This window comes from Delphinus delphis, chromosome 2, assembly GCF_949987515.2.
Source record: "Delphinus delphis chromosome 2, mDelDel1.2, whole genome shotgun sequence".
Lineage (NCBI taxonomy): Eukaryota > Metazoa > Chordata > Mammalia > Artiodactyla > Delphinidae > Delphinus > Delphinus delphis.
The window spans coordinates 74,477,562-74,490,779 of NC_082684.1; the positions used below are offsets into that span (position 1 = coordinate 74,477,562).

Genomic DNA, 13,218 nt, shown 5'->3' on the forward strand with positions numbered 1-13,218 from the left:
GGCTCTAAGCGCACGGGCTTCAGTAGTTGTGGCGCACGGGCTTAGTTGCTCCGCAGCATGTGGGATCTTCCCCAACCAGGGCTCGAATCCGTGTCCCCTGCACTGGCAGGCTGATTCCTAACCACTGCGCCACCAGGGAATTCCAGTTCTCAGGATTCTCTTAATCCTCAGTTCCATTATTAACCCATTTGACAGACAAGGAACCAGAGGCTCCCAGAGGTCACATAGCTTGCCAAGGTTGGAGTTGGCTAGTGTTGGAGCCAGGATTAGTATGCAGCCAATCTGGTTGCGGTGGGGTCCAAAGAGAAGAGAACTGGAAGAATCCATGAGCACCCGAGAAGTTCTGAGTAGAACAGGTCACGGGGTGGGATGAGGAGGAGATCAGCTGATTGGCCCTGCTGGGAAAGGACAAGAGTGGGAGAGAAGACTGGGACCCAGAAAGCCTGACGGAGGGGTTCCTGCCTTTCTACCCCCTGAGTAGTGGCAAACGCAAGCCCCGAAGCTGAGGGCCCCCCTGCCTGAGGCTGCCGCCCACCCAGGGTCTTAGCCTACCACCCAGCCTGGGTTTTCTCCAACCTAACCTGGAGCCCAGAACTCTCCCTGACCAAGTTAGAATCACCTGAAACCTCAGTTTGCGAAGGAGAGGGCAGAGATGAGGCATAAGGACAGGAAGAAGGCTCCTCCTGCCTTCAACAAAGAAGCACTTTGAACTTTCATGAAGGTACAAGCTGGGGGTGCAGGGGGAGTTGTGGGGAGCCAAGGTGAAGAGGAAAGGCCATTGTGCTACACACTTTACATATATTTACTCCTCACCAGAGCAACTGTTCCAGATGAGGAGCTAAACTTCAGAGATGTTCCAGAACTTGACCAAGGTCACAGAGCTGACAAACCAGGATTCACTCCCGAGCCTGACCGGCTCCATTTCCTGCCTGGGCACTCCAGAAGCACAGACTTGTGTTCCTGCAGGTGTGCACTCTAACCCCCTCACCTAGCTCCAGGCACTAGCTAGGCGCTCAGCTACAATGAGGGCAGTGAGCCTCACTGCCCTCCTCCCAAACCACCATTTTGCCGGGTCCCAGCACTTCCTTCCTGCTTAGTCTTTTCCGGCCTCCATCTGTTTCCCCTGTGCCAATCAGGGCACTCATCTTTGGAACAGGGTTTCCTGCCCACCTCCATCTTGAGCCCCAATTTGCCTTGGCAGTCCCCTGGGCAGAGATCATATACCAAGTCACTCCCCAGAAGCTGAATATCTGTGTTCCAGGCAGCCAGGCCCCCCCCAGGGCTGGGGTCTGGGAGAAGTTGGACCAGGCTGGAACTGGAATGGGAGAGCTCTCCCTTGAGATGCATCTGGAAATGTTAAAGTTCTTCTCCCATCCTAAAGGAGTCTGAGTTTGTTCACAGGTGCCCAAGCAACAGGGAGAGGAAGGAGCTGGGTCAGGTGCTTCCCCCTCCCCTGCTGACAAATGCCTGGAAGGGTGGGCCTGTGGAATGCGAAGGTGGAGGGGGATGGGAGGGGAGAGGGGAGCCTCTCTGTATCCTCGGCCTCAGGTTCACAAAGGGCCTTAAATTAGACTTCTGATGTTATCTCCAAATGACGCTATACATACATAGAGCCATTGTCTATCTGTTTGAAGTGTTAATGTGTTAAATGTAAATATTGAAAACATGCTACAGTTTTTCAATCCAGTTTGGCATCTAACTTTTTAAATTCCAGGAACCTCAAAAACGGAAGAAGGAAGGCTTCTCTGGAGCCTCTGAGAGGCCTCGATGTGTTCTTTCCCAAAGGAAGAACGCGGGGTGGGCGGGGAGGGGGCGGGCAACTGGAGGGAGGCAGCGCACGCGAAGGAGCAGTAACAGGGCAGGAGAGGTGTGGGGGACACGAGCCGCGTCCTTCCAGCCGAAGCTTGGGGGCAATCCCAGCTCCTCTGAAAGAGTCCTGCCCTTTTGTGCCCGAAGTCCCCACTTTTGCTCCTCAGGAGCGAGCCAGAGTGAGGGCAGGGGACAGGTCTAGACTGGCAGAGAAGCGTTAAGAGGCGGCACAACCGGCCCGCCCGCGGCTCCGGGACCAGATGCTCAGGCATCACGTTTTCTCGCCAGGGCTAGAATCCGTGTCCAGCCCCAGACCCCTGCGGAGGCCCTGCCAAGGGAGTAGACAGGCTCCGCGGAGGACCCCAGAAAGGCGGAAGGAGCGTGCTCCCTCCCAAGGGAAAGACAGATGTGGGGCTAATGAAAGGGATGCAGAGAGGCGCGGGGCCGGCGGGGGAGATCGGGGGCGTGACGGGGAGAGGAAAGCTCCCGGGAGGGAGCGAACCAGAACACCTGGAGGTTCGCCGCGACGCCGGGCTGCAGCCGACGGGGAAGAGGAGCCGGGAGGGGGCGTGCAATTTGGCCCGAGGGTCCTGAGCTGAAACTCAACACCCGCCTTTGGAGGGATCGTCCTTCTTTCTCCTCCGCCCCTTCCCTTCCCCTCCCTTTTCCCCTCCCTCCTTTCTCTTAATCCCCGGGACTGAGCCCCGCGCCGGAGCGGAGAGGGCCCGAGGGGAGGAGAAAGGAGCTGCACAGAAAGGGCGCCGGGAGCCCGGGAAGGGGAGGGGAGGGGAGCCGCGAGCGGGGGGTGAGCCTGAAGGCCGCGCGCGACCCCCGGAGCCTTCCCAGCGCTCTCAGTGTCCCCCCCCCCAGCCCCACCTCCAGGCGAGTCCGCAGGACCCTGGCCTCTGCTCCTCCTTCGCCTTCTCTTTGCTCCTTCTTTTGCTTTGTGGCCTTTCTCTCGGTTGCCAGAGACACCCGGGCTGCCCCGAGCGCTGGGGCGCGCGGAGAGGGCCCGCCAAGGGTGCGTGTAAGCGGGGCGGCGGGGCCAGCGCCGAGGGCCGGGGGCCGAGGGTGGGAGCGGGAGCGCCGGCGTCGAGGGCTGGAGGGGGGCGTGTGGGGAACGCCGTCCCGCCCCTTCGAGCCGGGCCCGCGTGCGGGTAGCGAGGCGTCGTCGCGGCGCCCCTAGACCCCCAGGCGCGCTGCGAGCTAGTGTGCGTGTTTGGGAACCCGCTTCCTCGCCGGGGCTGCGAGAGTCTGGGCAGAAGGCAACCACTCGGGCCGCCCAGCCCAGCCGCCGCGCTCTCCGAGACATTCGGCGCCAGCCTGGCCTCGGTTCGCCAAGTCGGGCGAGTTTGAAGAGGGACGAACGTCTCAGTTTTCACTGCCCCCCCACCCCTCCCTCGCAGCGGGGCTGCCGCAGAGCCCCCGACGCCCCTCAGCCTCGGGAGCACCGCTCTCCGGCGCGGCAGCCGGGTGGGGAGGCTTGGCCCCTAAACTCGCTCGTCCAGCCCGACCGCCCCGGCGGCTTCTCCCTGCCCTCGGGGCCGTCCTGAGCGGCCCGGAGAGGCGTCGAGCGCAGCCCCAGCTCCCGCCTCCTCGCCCGCCCTGGCACTGGAAGGAAGCTTTGGGCCCGTGCGGATCCGGGGTGCCCCCTCGGCCTAGGACAGGCAGCTCCGGGGGCCTGGTCCACCCGGCAGCCCCCGGGAGGCCGCGGGGACGGGGCAGAGCGCGCGCCCTTGGATGAGGTCCCGCAGCGACGCCCCGGCCCGCCCCGCTCCTCCTCCTGCCCGGCCAAGCTGCCTCCCATTTGGGGAGTTTCGTGGGTTTTCTTTCTCCTCCTCCAACCTCTGCGGAGGCCACGACTCAGGCGCCGCAGCAGGGGGCCGCCTCCATGGTGCGGGGCAGCCGCTGCTGAAGTCAGCGAAACGGAGCCTGGCCTGGAGCTGGCCGCGCGGAAGGCCAAGGCCATGGCCATAGCCACGTCGGTGAGTCCACCAGAGAGAGGAGGCTGCCGGGCAGAGACGTCCACAGCCTGTCCTGCACTGCTGTCACTTTTATTTCTGCCTTCTCTTTGTCTCGCTCCTTGGTCCCTTGCTTCTTTGGGAGACTGTGTCCCCCTTCTGGCACTTTTGTTTCCCTTTCCCCCTCTCACTCCTCATCCCTAGCTCCTACTGGATCTGGCCTCCCCCTTCTCTCCTCCCGCTCCCCATTCTCCCCTTTTTCTTTCCAGAGGCTGCTCCTGGAAGGAGGGGAGGGGGCAAGCCTGAGTCCTATCTGCTCCTTTATGGGCGGGAACAGATGGCCACTGGAGGTTGGCAGGGGCTTGTGATTGGGAGGCTAGTAAAAGGTTGGGAGGGGGCTGAAAGAACGGAGGTGGCTTCAAGGAAATAGGAGAGGGCAAAGGGCCCAAGGGGGCCCTTCTCTAGAGGAGGGACGGCAGAAAGGTGGGAAATAAAGTAAAAGAGGGAGATCGGGCAGGGAGCAAGAGAAAATAGAGGGAGGAGGGGAGGTGATGTCAGCCAGCCTCTGGCCACTTTCCTAGGACTGGGGACAAAGGGAGGAGACAGCTGGCATGATGGGCCAGTGGGAGGAGGCCTCCCAGTGAGCGTGTAGCCCACGGCCACCCCCCTTTAAGACAGCCACTCCCTCACAAGTCAGCTGGGCCCCTGAGGAGGGGGTAGAGCTGGGGTGGCCACACCCATCATCAATCAGTCTATCAGGGACTCTGGCCTGGGTTCCCGCAATTGCAAGGCCCAGAGGTTTGGTCCCATTGGACAGAATTCAAACCTGACACAGGAACTCTTCACAGCCCCGCCCCTGCTTTCTGTCCTCTACTGCTTGTAGTCTGAATCTAAGCAACTCTGTCCCCTTTCCAGCCTTCCCTAGGCCTTAGGATTCCCAGGGAAAGCGAGGCTGCCACCTGCTTTCTGGCCCCCTCTGAATGGGCACCCTGCGAAGGAGGATTGTGAGGCTGGGAAGAGAAGCATGGCTTCTGACATCCTCCCACACCCGCCGAGGATGAGTTAGATTTTCATTCCTTCTCAGACCAAACTCCTCTTAGCTCCTCAATCTGTATGATGGTGAGCAGACCCTAGTTCGGAGCCAGAAGAGGGGGAGGTCCTGAACATAGTGGGGTACTGTGACATAAAGATGCCTTCTCAGGAGCCAGCTGGTCAGCTGGTCAACTTTGTAGTCCCAGGAGGTAGATCTTTCTTTTGCCTGGGGGAGCGAGGCGTGTTGGTATTTACGTTTACGTTTATGAAACTCACAGGATCCTAACAACAGCTAATATTTACTGAGTATTTACTGGCCCTAAGCTGGCCCTGAGCTTTGTCTGGGTTTGTCCTGGTTCTCTGATGCATTATCTCACCCAGTCCTCACAACAACCCTGTGAGGCTGGTACTGTTATTATCTGAAAGTGGATATTCAGCTGTGGATATGGAATTCTATAAAGGAGGAAACTGAAGCTTGGAGAGGTTAAACAAACTGCCCAAAGTCACCCAGCTCGAAAGGGGCAGAGCCAGGACTCAAACTCAGGTCGGTCTGCCTCAGAAACCGTGCTTTTTAACCCCCTGGCTAGATCCAAAACGCCAATTTCTAATTTACAGTTAGAAAGAAAAAGGCCAGGCTCACCAGGAATTTGTGTCATCTGGCTAGCGTATTGGCTTTTTGTGGGACAACCTCCTTTAGAAGCCAAAATATAATCAGAAGAGGGTTTGATCATTTGGAATCAGGCAAGAGAAGTCAGCTTATTGTTAAAATCACCCAGCCATAAAGGGCTGGACAACCTCTCCACCTGAGGGAAACACTGGCCACGAGGAACATGCACTCATGCTGGCTGAGCCAGACACCCTTCCCCCAGGGCCTGGTGGCCAAATGCAGCCTGCCAGAGATCTTGAGCTTGAGATGTTTCACTGAGTTAGCCCACGTGGATTACCTGTTCAGTAATGCCTAACTACCTGCTTTCTACCACTGCCTGGGATCCTGCCAGCAGGCTCGGGTCACTTAGGAAACATAGGTGAAGCGGAATATATTTTGACATTGTGAGTGGCTTAAGCTTGATTCTACCAAATAACCAGAGCCCAGTGAAGAGAGACTAGCAAAGGGAACTTGGGCATCATGAAGACTGCCTATGAACTTGGGTCATGTTTGAGCCATGGGTCCTCTTTTTGTTTTGTTTTTTAAGTCTTTTTGTTGTTATCTTTTTATTTTATTTTTTAATTTTTATTATTTAATTCTGTTTTGTTTTGGGTTTTTGCGGTACGCGGTCCTCTCACTGTTGTGGCCTCTCCTGTTGCGGAACACAGGCTCTGGACGCGCAGGCTCAGCGGCCATGGCTCACGGGCACAGCCGCTCCGCGGCATGTGGGATCTTCCCGGACCGGGGCACGAACCCGTGTCCCCTGCATCGGCAGGCGGACTCTCAACCACTGTGCCACCAGGGAAGCCCTATTTAATTCTGTTTTATTTTTGGCCGTCTTGGGTCTTCGTTGCTGCGCACAGGCTTTCTCTAGTTGCGGCGAGCGGGGACTACTTTTGGTTGTGGTAAGCGGGCTTCTTATTACAGTGGCTTCTCTTGTTGCGGAGCGTGGGCTCTAGGCGTGTGGGCTTCAGTAGTTGCAGCACACAGTAGTTGCGGCCCACGGGCTTAGTTGCTCCGCGTCATGTGGGATCTTCGTGGACCAGGGCTCACACCTGTGTCCCCTGCATTGGCAGATGGATTCTTAACTACTGCGCCACCAGGGAAGTCCCTTTTTTTTTTTTTTTTAATTGAAGCATAGTTGATTTACAATGTTGTGTTACTGCTGTACGGCAAAGTGATTCAGTTATACATATATATGTACATCCTTTTTTATATTCTTTTCCACTATGGTTTATCATAGGATATTGAATATAATTCTCTGTGCTATACCGTAGGACCCTGTTGTTTATCCCTTCTATATATAATAGCTCACATCTGCTAACCCCAACCTCCCACTCCATCCCTCCCCCAGTCCCCTCCCGCTTGGCAACCACCAGTATGTTCTCTATGTCCATGAATCTGTTTCTGTTTCATAGATAGGTTCATTTGTACCATACTTTAGATTCCACATATAAGTGATATCATATGGTGTTTGTCTTTCTCTTTCTGACTTACTTCACTTAGTATGATAATCTCTAGTTGCATCCGTGTTGGTGTAAATGGCATTATTTCATTCTTTTTTATGGGTGAGTAATATTCCATTGTATATATGTACCACATCTTCTTTATCCATTCATCTGTCAACGGACATTTATGTTGTTTCCATGTCTTGGCTGTCGTGAATAGTGCTGCTGTGAACTTAGGGGTGTGTGTTTCTTTCTGAATTATAGTTTTGTCCGGATATATGTCATGGGCCCTCTTGACTTAACTACTGTTACTTATATAAGAAGAAAAAAGTGGATCCTTTTTTTTGGGAGGGGTGCACTGCACGGCTTGTGGGATCTCAGTTCTGTGACCAGGGATTGAACTTGGGCCATGGCAGTGAAAGCCTGGAATCCTAACCACTAGGCCACCAGGGAACTCCCAAAAAGTAGATCCTTATGCTTATGGTTGTGAAGAGGCAGCAGAGGAGTGAGTGAGAGGCTCTGGAATCCCACAGCCTGGAGTTCAAATCATGCTGCACCAGCTGTATGTCGTTGGGCAAAGTACCAACCTCTGTTCCAATTTCCTTTCCAAATTGGGATAATGATGGCTCCTCCCTCATCAGGTTGTTGTGAGGATTAAATGAGATGAGATGATTAGTGCAAACACTCGCTCAGTGTCTGGCTATATAATTTGCACTTGATGTCTGTGGCTTACCTGAGCCTGTAGCTCTCAAAGGAAAAAGCTTAGATGTCCCCACCAGACAGGACTGGAAACAGGCTGATAAATGTTTGCTCTTGTTTGGTCCACCAGCCCCCTTGCATACACACACACACACACACACACACACACGAGCGTATACACTTTTCTCCATGATAACCTCAGCCTCTGCTGGTAGAGCCTTACTTGCTCAGACTGAGAATAAAACAATTGCTTTGGTTTCTGTTTTCTTCCTTATTATGTCGAGGCTGTGTCTGGGCTGGGCTTCTCCCACTCCTTCTCAGAATACGGGGTCTCTGCAGCTGCTTAATCTAACCTGCTTATAGGGGATGCTGACTGGGAAACAGGGAAGGTAAAGGAGATCCTATGGGAGACCTTTTCAGGACTTCCTCATGTAATTCATTCAACATATGTTCATGGAGGACTGATTCCAGGTTAGGCCTATTGCAGAGGCTAGGAATATAGAAATCCCTTTTCTCACAGGGCTGACAGTACAAGGGAAGAAATTGATTTTTTAAAGTAAATAGACAAATAGTATAAAGTACTGTGAAGGAAACAATGGGTGGAGACAGACACAGAATGGGGTGGGGAGAAGAGTGAGAAGAAGACATTTAAGAAGAACTGAAGGATGAAAAAGGGCCAGTCAAATGAATAGTCAGGGGACAGGTAAAGGGACTGCAAAGGCCCTGAGGTGGGAAAGAGCTTGTCTAGATCAAGGAATAGAGAGGGAGAATGCAAGGGATGAAGCTGGAGACAGGCAGGGCTGAGTCAGGAGGTAAGATTTTTAGCTTGAGGGAAGTGGGGAGCTCTATGTTTTGAGCAGGGGAGGACATGACCTGATATGTGTGTGAAGACCCCTCTCCCTACTCCCACCTCACCCATCAGGCCCAGCTGGCCCGGGCACTGTACGACAACACCGCCGAGTCCCCCCAGGAACTGTCCTTCCGCCGAGGGGACGTTCTACGGGTGCTGCAGAGGGAAGGCGCTGGCGGGCTGGACGGCTGGTGCCTCTGCTCCCTGCACGGCCAGCAGGGCATTGTGCCTGCCAACAGAGTGAAGCTCCTTCCCAATGGCCCGGCGCCCAAGCCTGGCCTCTCCCAGGTGCCGCCAGCCCAGCCTGGCTCACCACATCCAGCCCCAGAGCACGGCACTGAGGACCAGGAGGTGAGAGCTGGAGCCCCCCAAAACCCCAAGCCAGGACATTCCCATCTGCCGGTGCCTGCACGTGGAGGAGGGAGAGCCCTGAGACGGCAGCTCTGCACCGACTCTGCTGTACTAATCCTGGTGGCCAACCCTTTCTGGGCTCTTTCCCCACTGGTACAGGGAGGGGGTTGGAAGATGTCTAAGCTCCTCCCGGGCACACATTATCTGATCCCCTGGTCCCCACACCACCTGACCCACCCGCCTGTGCTGATCCCCCAGGTGTATGTGGTACCACCTCCAGCTCGGCCCTGTCCTACCTCGGGACCTCTGGCTGCACCCTGTCCGCCCTCCCCTGATCCCATCTACAAGGTCCCCAGAGGCAGTGGGACCCAACAGGCTGCCCCTGGAGATGCCCTGGAGGTGAGGGCTAGAGGTTTGTGTGTATGTTGGGCAGGGAACAGACGGCTCTCGGGGGTAGGGGTTAGCAGAATGGGGGCCCACTGCTGAGACTGAGAGTAACCAACTGCTTCCTCTCCAGGTCTATGACGTACCCCCCACTGCCCTCCGAGTTCCCTCCAACGGCCCCTATGACTCCCCGGCCTCCTTCTCCCGCCCTCTGGCCTGGGTTGTCCCCCAGTCCCCTGGAGAAGATGAAGCTCCCTATGACGTGCCTCTGGCCCCGAAGCCACAGTCAGACCTGGAGCCAGATCTGGACTGGGAGGGGGGCCGAGAGCCAGGGCCCCCACTCTACGCTGCCCCTTCCAACCTGAAACGAGCATCCGCCCTGCTCAATCTGTACGAAGCACCAGAGGAACTGCTGGCAGACGGGGAAAGCGGGGGCACTGACGAGGGCATCTACGACGTCCCCCTGCTGGGGCCGGAGACACCCCCTTCTCCAGAGCCCCTGGCAGCCTCGGCTTCCAATGACCTGGACGCCCTGGCCCTGCTTCTGGCCAGAAGCCCCCCACCCGCACACAGGCCCCGCTTGCCCTCAGCTGAGAGCCTGTCCCGCCGCCCTCTGCCGGCCCTGCCTGTCCCGGAGGCCCCCAGCCCTTCCCCGGCTCCCTCTCCTGCTCCAGGCCGGAAGGGCAGCATCCAGGACCGGCCTCTGCCCCCACCCCCACCCCGCCTGCCGGGCTACGGGGGCCCCAAGGTCGAGGGGGATCCAGAGATCGGGGAGGTGGAGGACCATCAAGAAGGACACCACAATGAGTACGAGGGCATCCCGATGGCCGAGGAGTATGACTACGTCCACCTGAAGGTGAGCTCGCCTCCAGCCAGCCCCACCAGAAATGGCTCCAGGAGAGCCAGCAAGGAGGCCTGAGGCCCCAGATGCAGACCCCGGCTTCCTCCCTTCCCTTCTTCCGCATCCATGGCCCTGTACCCTATGGCCTGGGCCCCAGTACTTGGCCACATCACTTGTATCGGTGCCACATTCCTCCCCCTAAACCCAGCCTAGGGTCCCTGAGACCTCTGACCTGCCACCAGAGCTCTCCCGGACCTAGAGTCAAGGGGTTGCAGATCTGATGGCAGGAGAGACCTTCGGGAGGATGTGGGAGTGGGGAGGCGCAGGAAGACCATGGAGGCTAGACCCCAGCCTGCTCCCCCACCACTGCACTGAGACCCTCTCCCCCCCTGCAGGGCATGGATAAAGCTCAGGGAGCCAGGCCCCGGGATAAGGCCTCCCCAGGGGATCCTGAACTGCTGGAGAGGGGGCCACCAGAGCAGCAGGTAACCCCATGGGGGTGGTGCTAGAGAAGGGGCGGGGAGGAGCAGGAACTTGGAAGAAGGGCTGTTCTCAACTCGAGCATCAAGGGAAATCGATTTAGGATGGGGGTAAGAGTTCAGTGAAACGGGACAGTTGGAGTAGAGAGGAGTTAGAATTCAGGAAGGAGCTGGAACTTAGAAAAGGATATCAGGGGGCTTCCCTGGTGGCGCAGTGGTTGAGAGCCCGCCTGCCGATGCAGGGGACATGGGTTCGTGCCCCGGTCCGGGAAGATCCCACATGCCGCGGAGCGGCTGGGCCCGTGAGCCATGGCCGCTGAGCCTGCGTGTCCGGAGCCTGTGCTCTGCCACCGGAGAGGCCACAACAGTGAGAGGCCCGCGTACCACAAAAAAAAAAAAAAAAAGAAAGAAAGAAAGGGATATCAGGGATTCGGAAAGAGGAAAGAATGTGTTGGAGAAGAGTCAGAAAAGCGAGCAGTCAGGGGAGCAGAAGAGTTGCTGGGCCGGGTGACTTCCGAGGCCCCTTCCAACTGTGAATTCCTGGGTTCCTAAGAGACCCGGCTCCTAATCCCAGCTCCACCACTAAGAAGCCGCCAGTTAATCTCTCTGGGCCTCGGGAAAGTGAGATGGTCTCCTCGACCTGATCTAGAATGGTCCTAATCACAATAGCTACCATTTGTCAGGTTTGTACCAAGTGCCACACCCTGTGGTCAGCACATCGCGTGCGTCAGCACTGATCACAGCCATAGTTAGCACTCACATAGTGCTTACAGTGTGCAATTCTCTGTTCTCAGCCCTTTCTGTACATCGTATCAGCTAATCTCCACTGCAGCCTTAGGAGGCAGAGACGAGAGCTGCACTCTCCAGTCTGGTAGCCACCAGCCACATGCGGCTACCGATCCCTCCAAATGTGACCGGTCCAAACTGAAATGTACCGTAAATGAAAAGTGCACACCAGATTTTGCAGACTTAGTATGAAAAACAATCTCAATAATTTTCGTATTGACTACAGTGTTCAAATTACCACATTTTTAATATATGGAGTTAGAAAATATGGACCAATTTCTTTGGATTTTCTTAATGTGGCTACTAGAAAATTTGAAATTACATGGGTGGTTCCCCTTACGTTTACACTGGACAGTGCAGTCCTAGGCTCCCCATTTTAGAGACAAGGAAACGATGAAGTTCAGAGACTTGTTTTTGAGGTTGTTTGTATCCAGATTTATCTGACATCAATTCTGGGTACCTTCCTGCCACTCGCTATGAGAATCTAAATTGTCTGATGGGCAGAGGTACGATCTAAAGGAATTGAGCTCAGGGAGAAAGGAAGGAATGAGGAACAAAGGGAGGGAAGGAGAAAGGAAATGAGAACAAAAGCGGCAGTAGTGAGAGCAATCCCACGGACCACTCTTCTCGCCCGCAGGAGGCCCCGTCCCCAGGGGAGCCACTGGTTCTTCCCGCCGGAGATCTACAGCTCCTGCACTTCTACGCCGGGCAGTGCCAGGGCCACTACTCAACACTGCAGGCAGCCGTGGCGGCCCTGATGTCCAGCACCCGGGCCAACCAGCCCCCGCGCCTCTTCGTGCCCCACGGCAAGCAGGTGCTGGTGGCTGCTCACCGCCTGGTGTTTGTTGGGGACACCCTGGGCCGCCTGGCAGCCTCCACCCCTCTGCGAGCACAGGTCGGAGCTGCAGGCACAGCGCTGGGCCAGGCATTGCGGGCCACGGTGCTGGCCATCAAGGGGGCCGCCCTGGGCTACCCATCCGGCCCTGCGGCCCAAGAGATGGTGCAGTGTGTGGCGGAGCTGGCAGGGCGGGCCCTGCAATTTACCACCCTGCTCACCAGCCTGGCCCGCTGAGCCCCTTGGCCCTGCTCTGCCCTCGCCTGCCTGCCAGAGCCCCCTCAAGGCCTTGGGCAGCTGGCGGGCTCTGTTTTAGGGACTAGGAGAGGTGGAGGCATCTCTCCCCCTTCCCCCCTCTTCCAGTCATCTCAGCCTCTCACGGAGGCGCCTCCTTCCCTACCCCGCAGCTTTTTGTACGAGCCATTTTGTATAAATTATTTATATTTAATATTATTCCCTGCTTTGTCAGGGGCAGGCGCCAGGCCCTCCAGGGCAAGGAGGAACTGGACCTTCCTCCTCCCTCAGCCTGACGCAGAGGTTCTTGGGCACCGCGTGGCTGCCTGCCTCTGGGATTTCGGCCCCACAGAGGTTCAGGTAGCTGAAACCTGAATCATTTTCAGATTCTGGGGGAAGGGGCCACTCGGAGCCCCTTTCCTGTCCTGTGTCTTGGCTCTAGAACATCAGTGCCTCACTGTTAGCTGAGAGTGAGGGGAGGACGTTGGCCACCCAGAATGGGAAGGCCTGGGAGAGGCCAGAGGGCTCCTCCCCACAGGAGACAGGAGAGCTGGGCCTTGAGCGCTGGTGCATCTCAATAAACCAGGCTGTCTGGTTCCCTGACTCTGCTTCTTGGGAGCCTGGGGAGTGGGCCTGGCACCCTTGGCCAAAACGATGAGACGCACGGCTGTGGGCAGGCTGCCTTTAGGGTTTTGGGGAAAATTTTGCTGTTTCTTCAACAACTATTCATCTGGCAGGTTCTCTGCTCCCATGTGATGTGCCAGGCGCTGTTCTGAAGGTACATCATGGGGGTGGGCTGGATATAAACGAGTCAGCTAAAAGAAGTAAGTAAAGAAAGAAACCTGCCACGAAGTTGACAGTTG

At 56.5% G+C, this 13,218-nt stretch overlaps 1 protein-coding gene across 2 annotated transcripts; it reads left to right on the forward strand.

Moving 5' to 3' along the window:
• Positions 1 to 3,488: 3,488 nt before the first annotated feature.
• Positions 3,489 to 12,975, forward strand: EFS (embryonal Fyn-associated substrate). Of its 2 annotated transcripts, XM_060004833.1 has the most exons (6): positions 3,489 to 3,794; positions 8,518 to 8,796; positions 9,055 to 9,195; positions 9,314 to 10,036; positions 10,417 to 10,506; positions 11,924 to 12,975. In XM_060004833.1, exons 1-6 carry the CDS (start codon positions 3,777 to 3,779, stop codon positions 12,356 to 12,358), a joined length of 1,686 nt encoding a protein of 561 aa, XP_059860816.1. In that variant the 5' UTR covers positions 3,489 to 3,776; the 3' UTR covers positions 12,359 to 12,975. The 2 variants fall into 2 exon arrangements, with proteins under 2 accessions (XP_059860816.1, XP_059860817.1); XM_060004834.1 differs by lacking the exon at positions 10,417 to 10,506.
• The last annotated feature ends 243 nt before the right edge of the window (positions 12,976 to 13,218 follow it).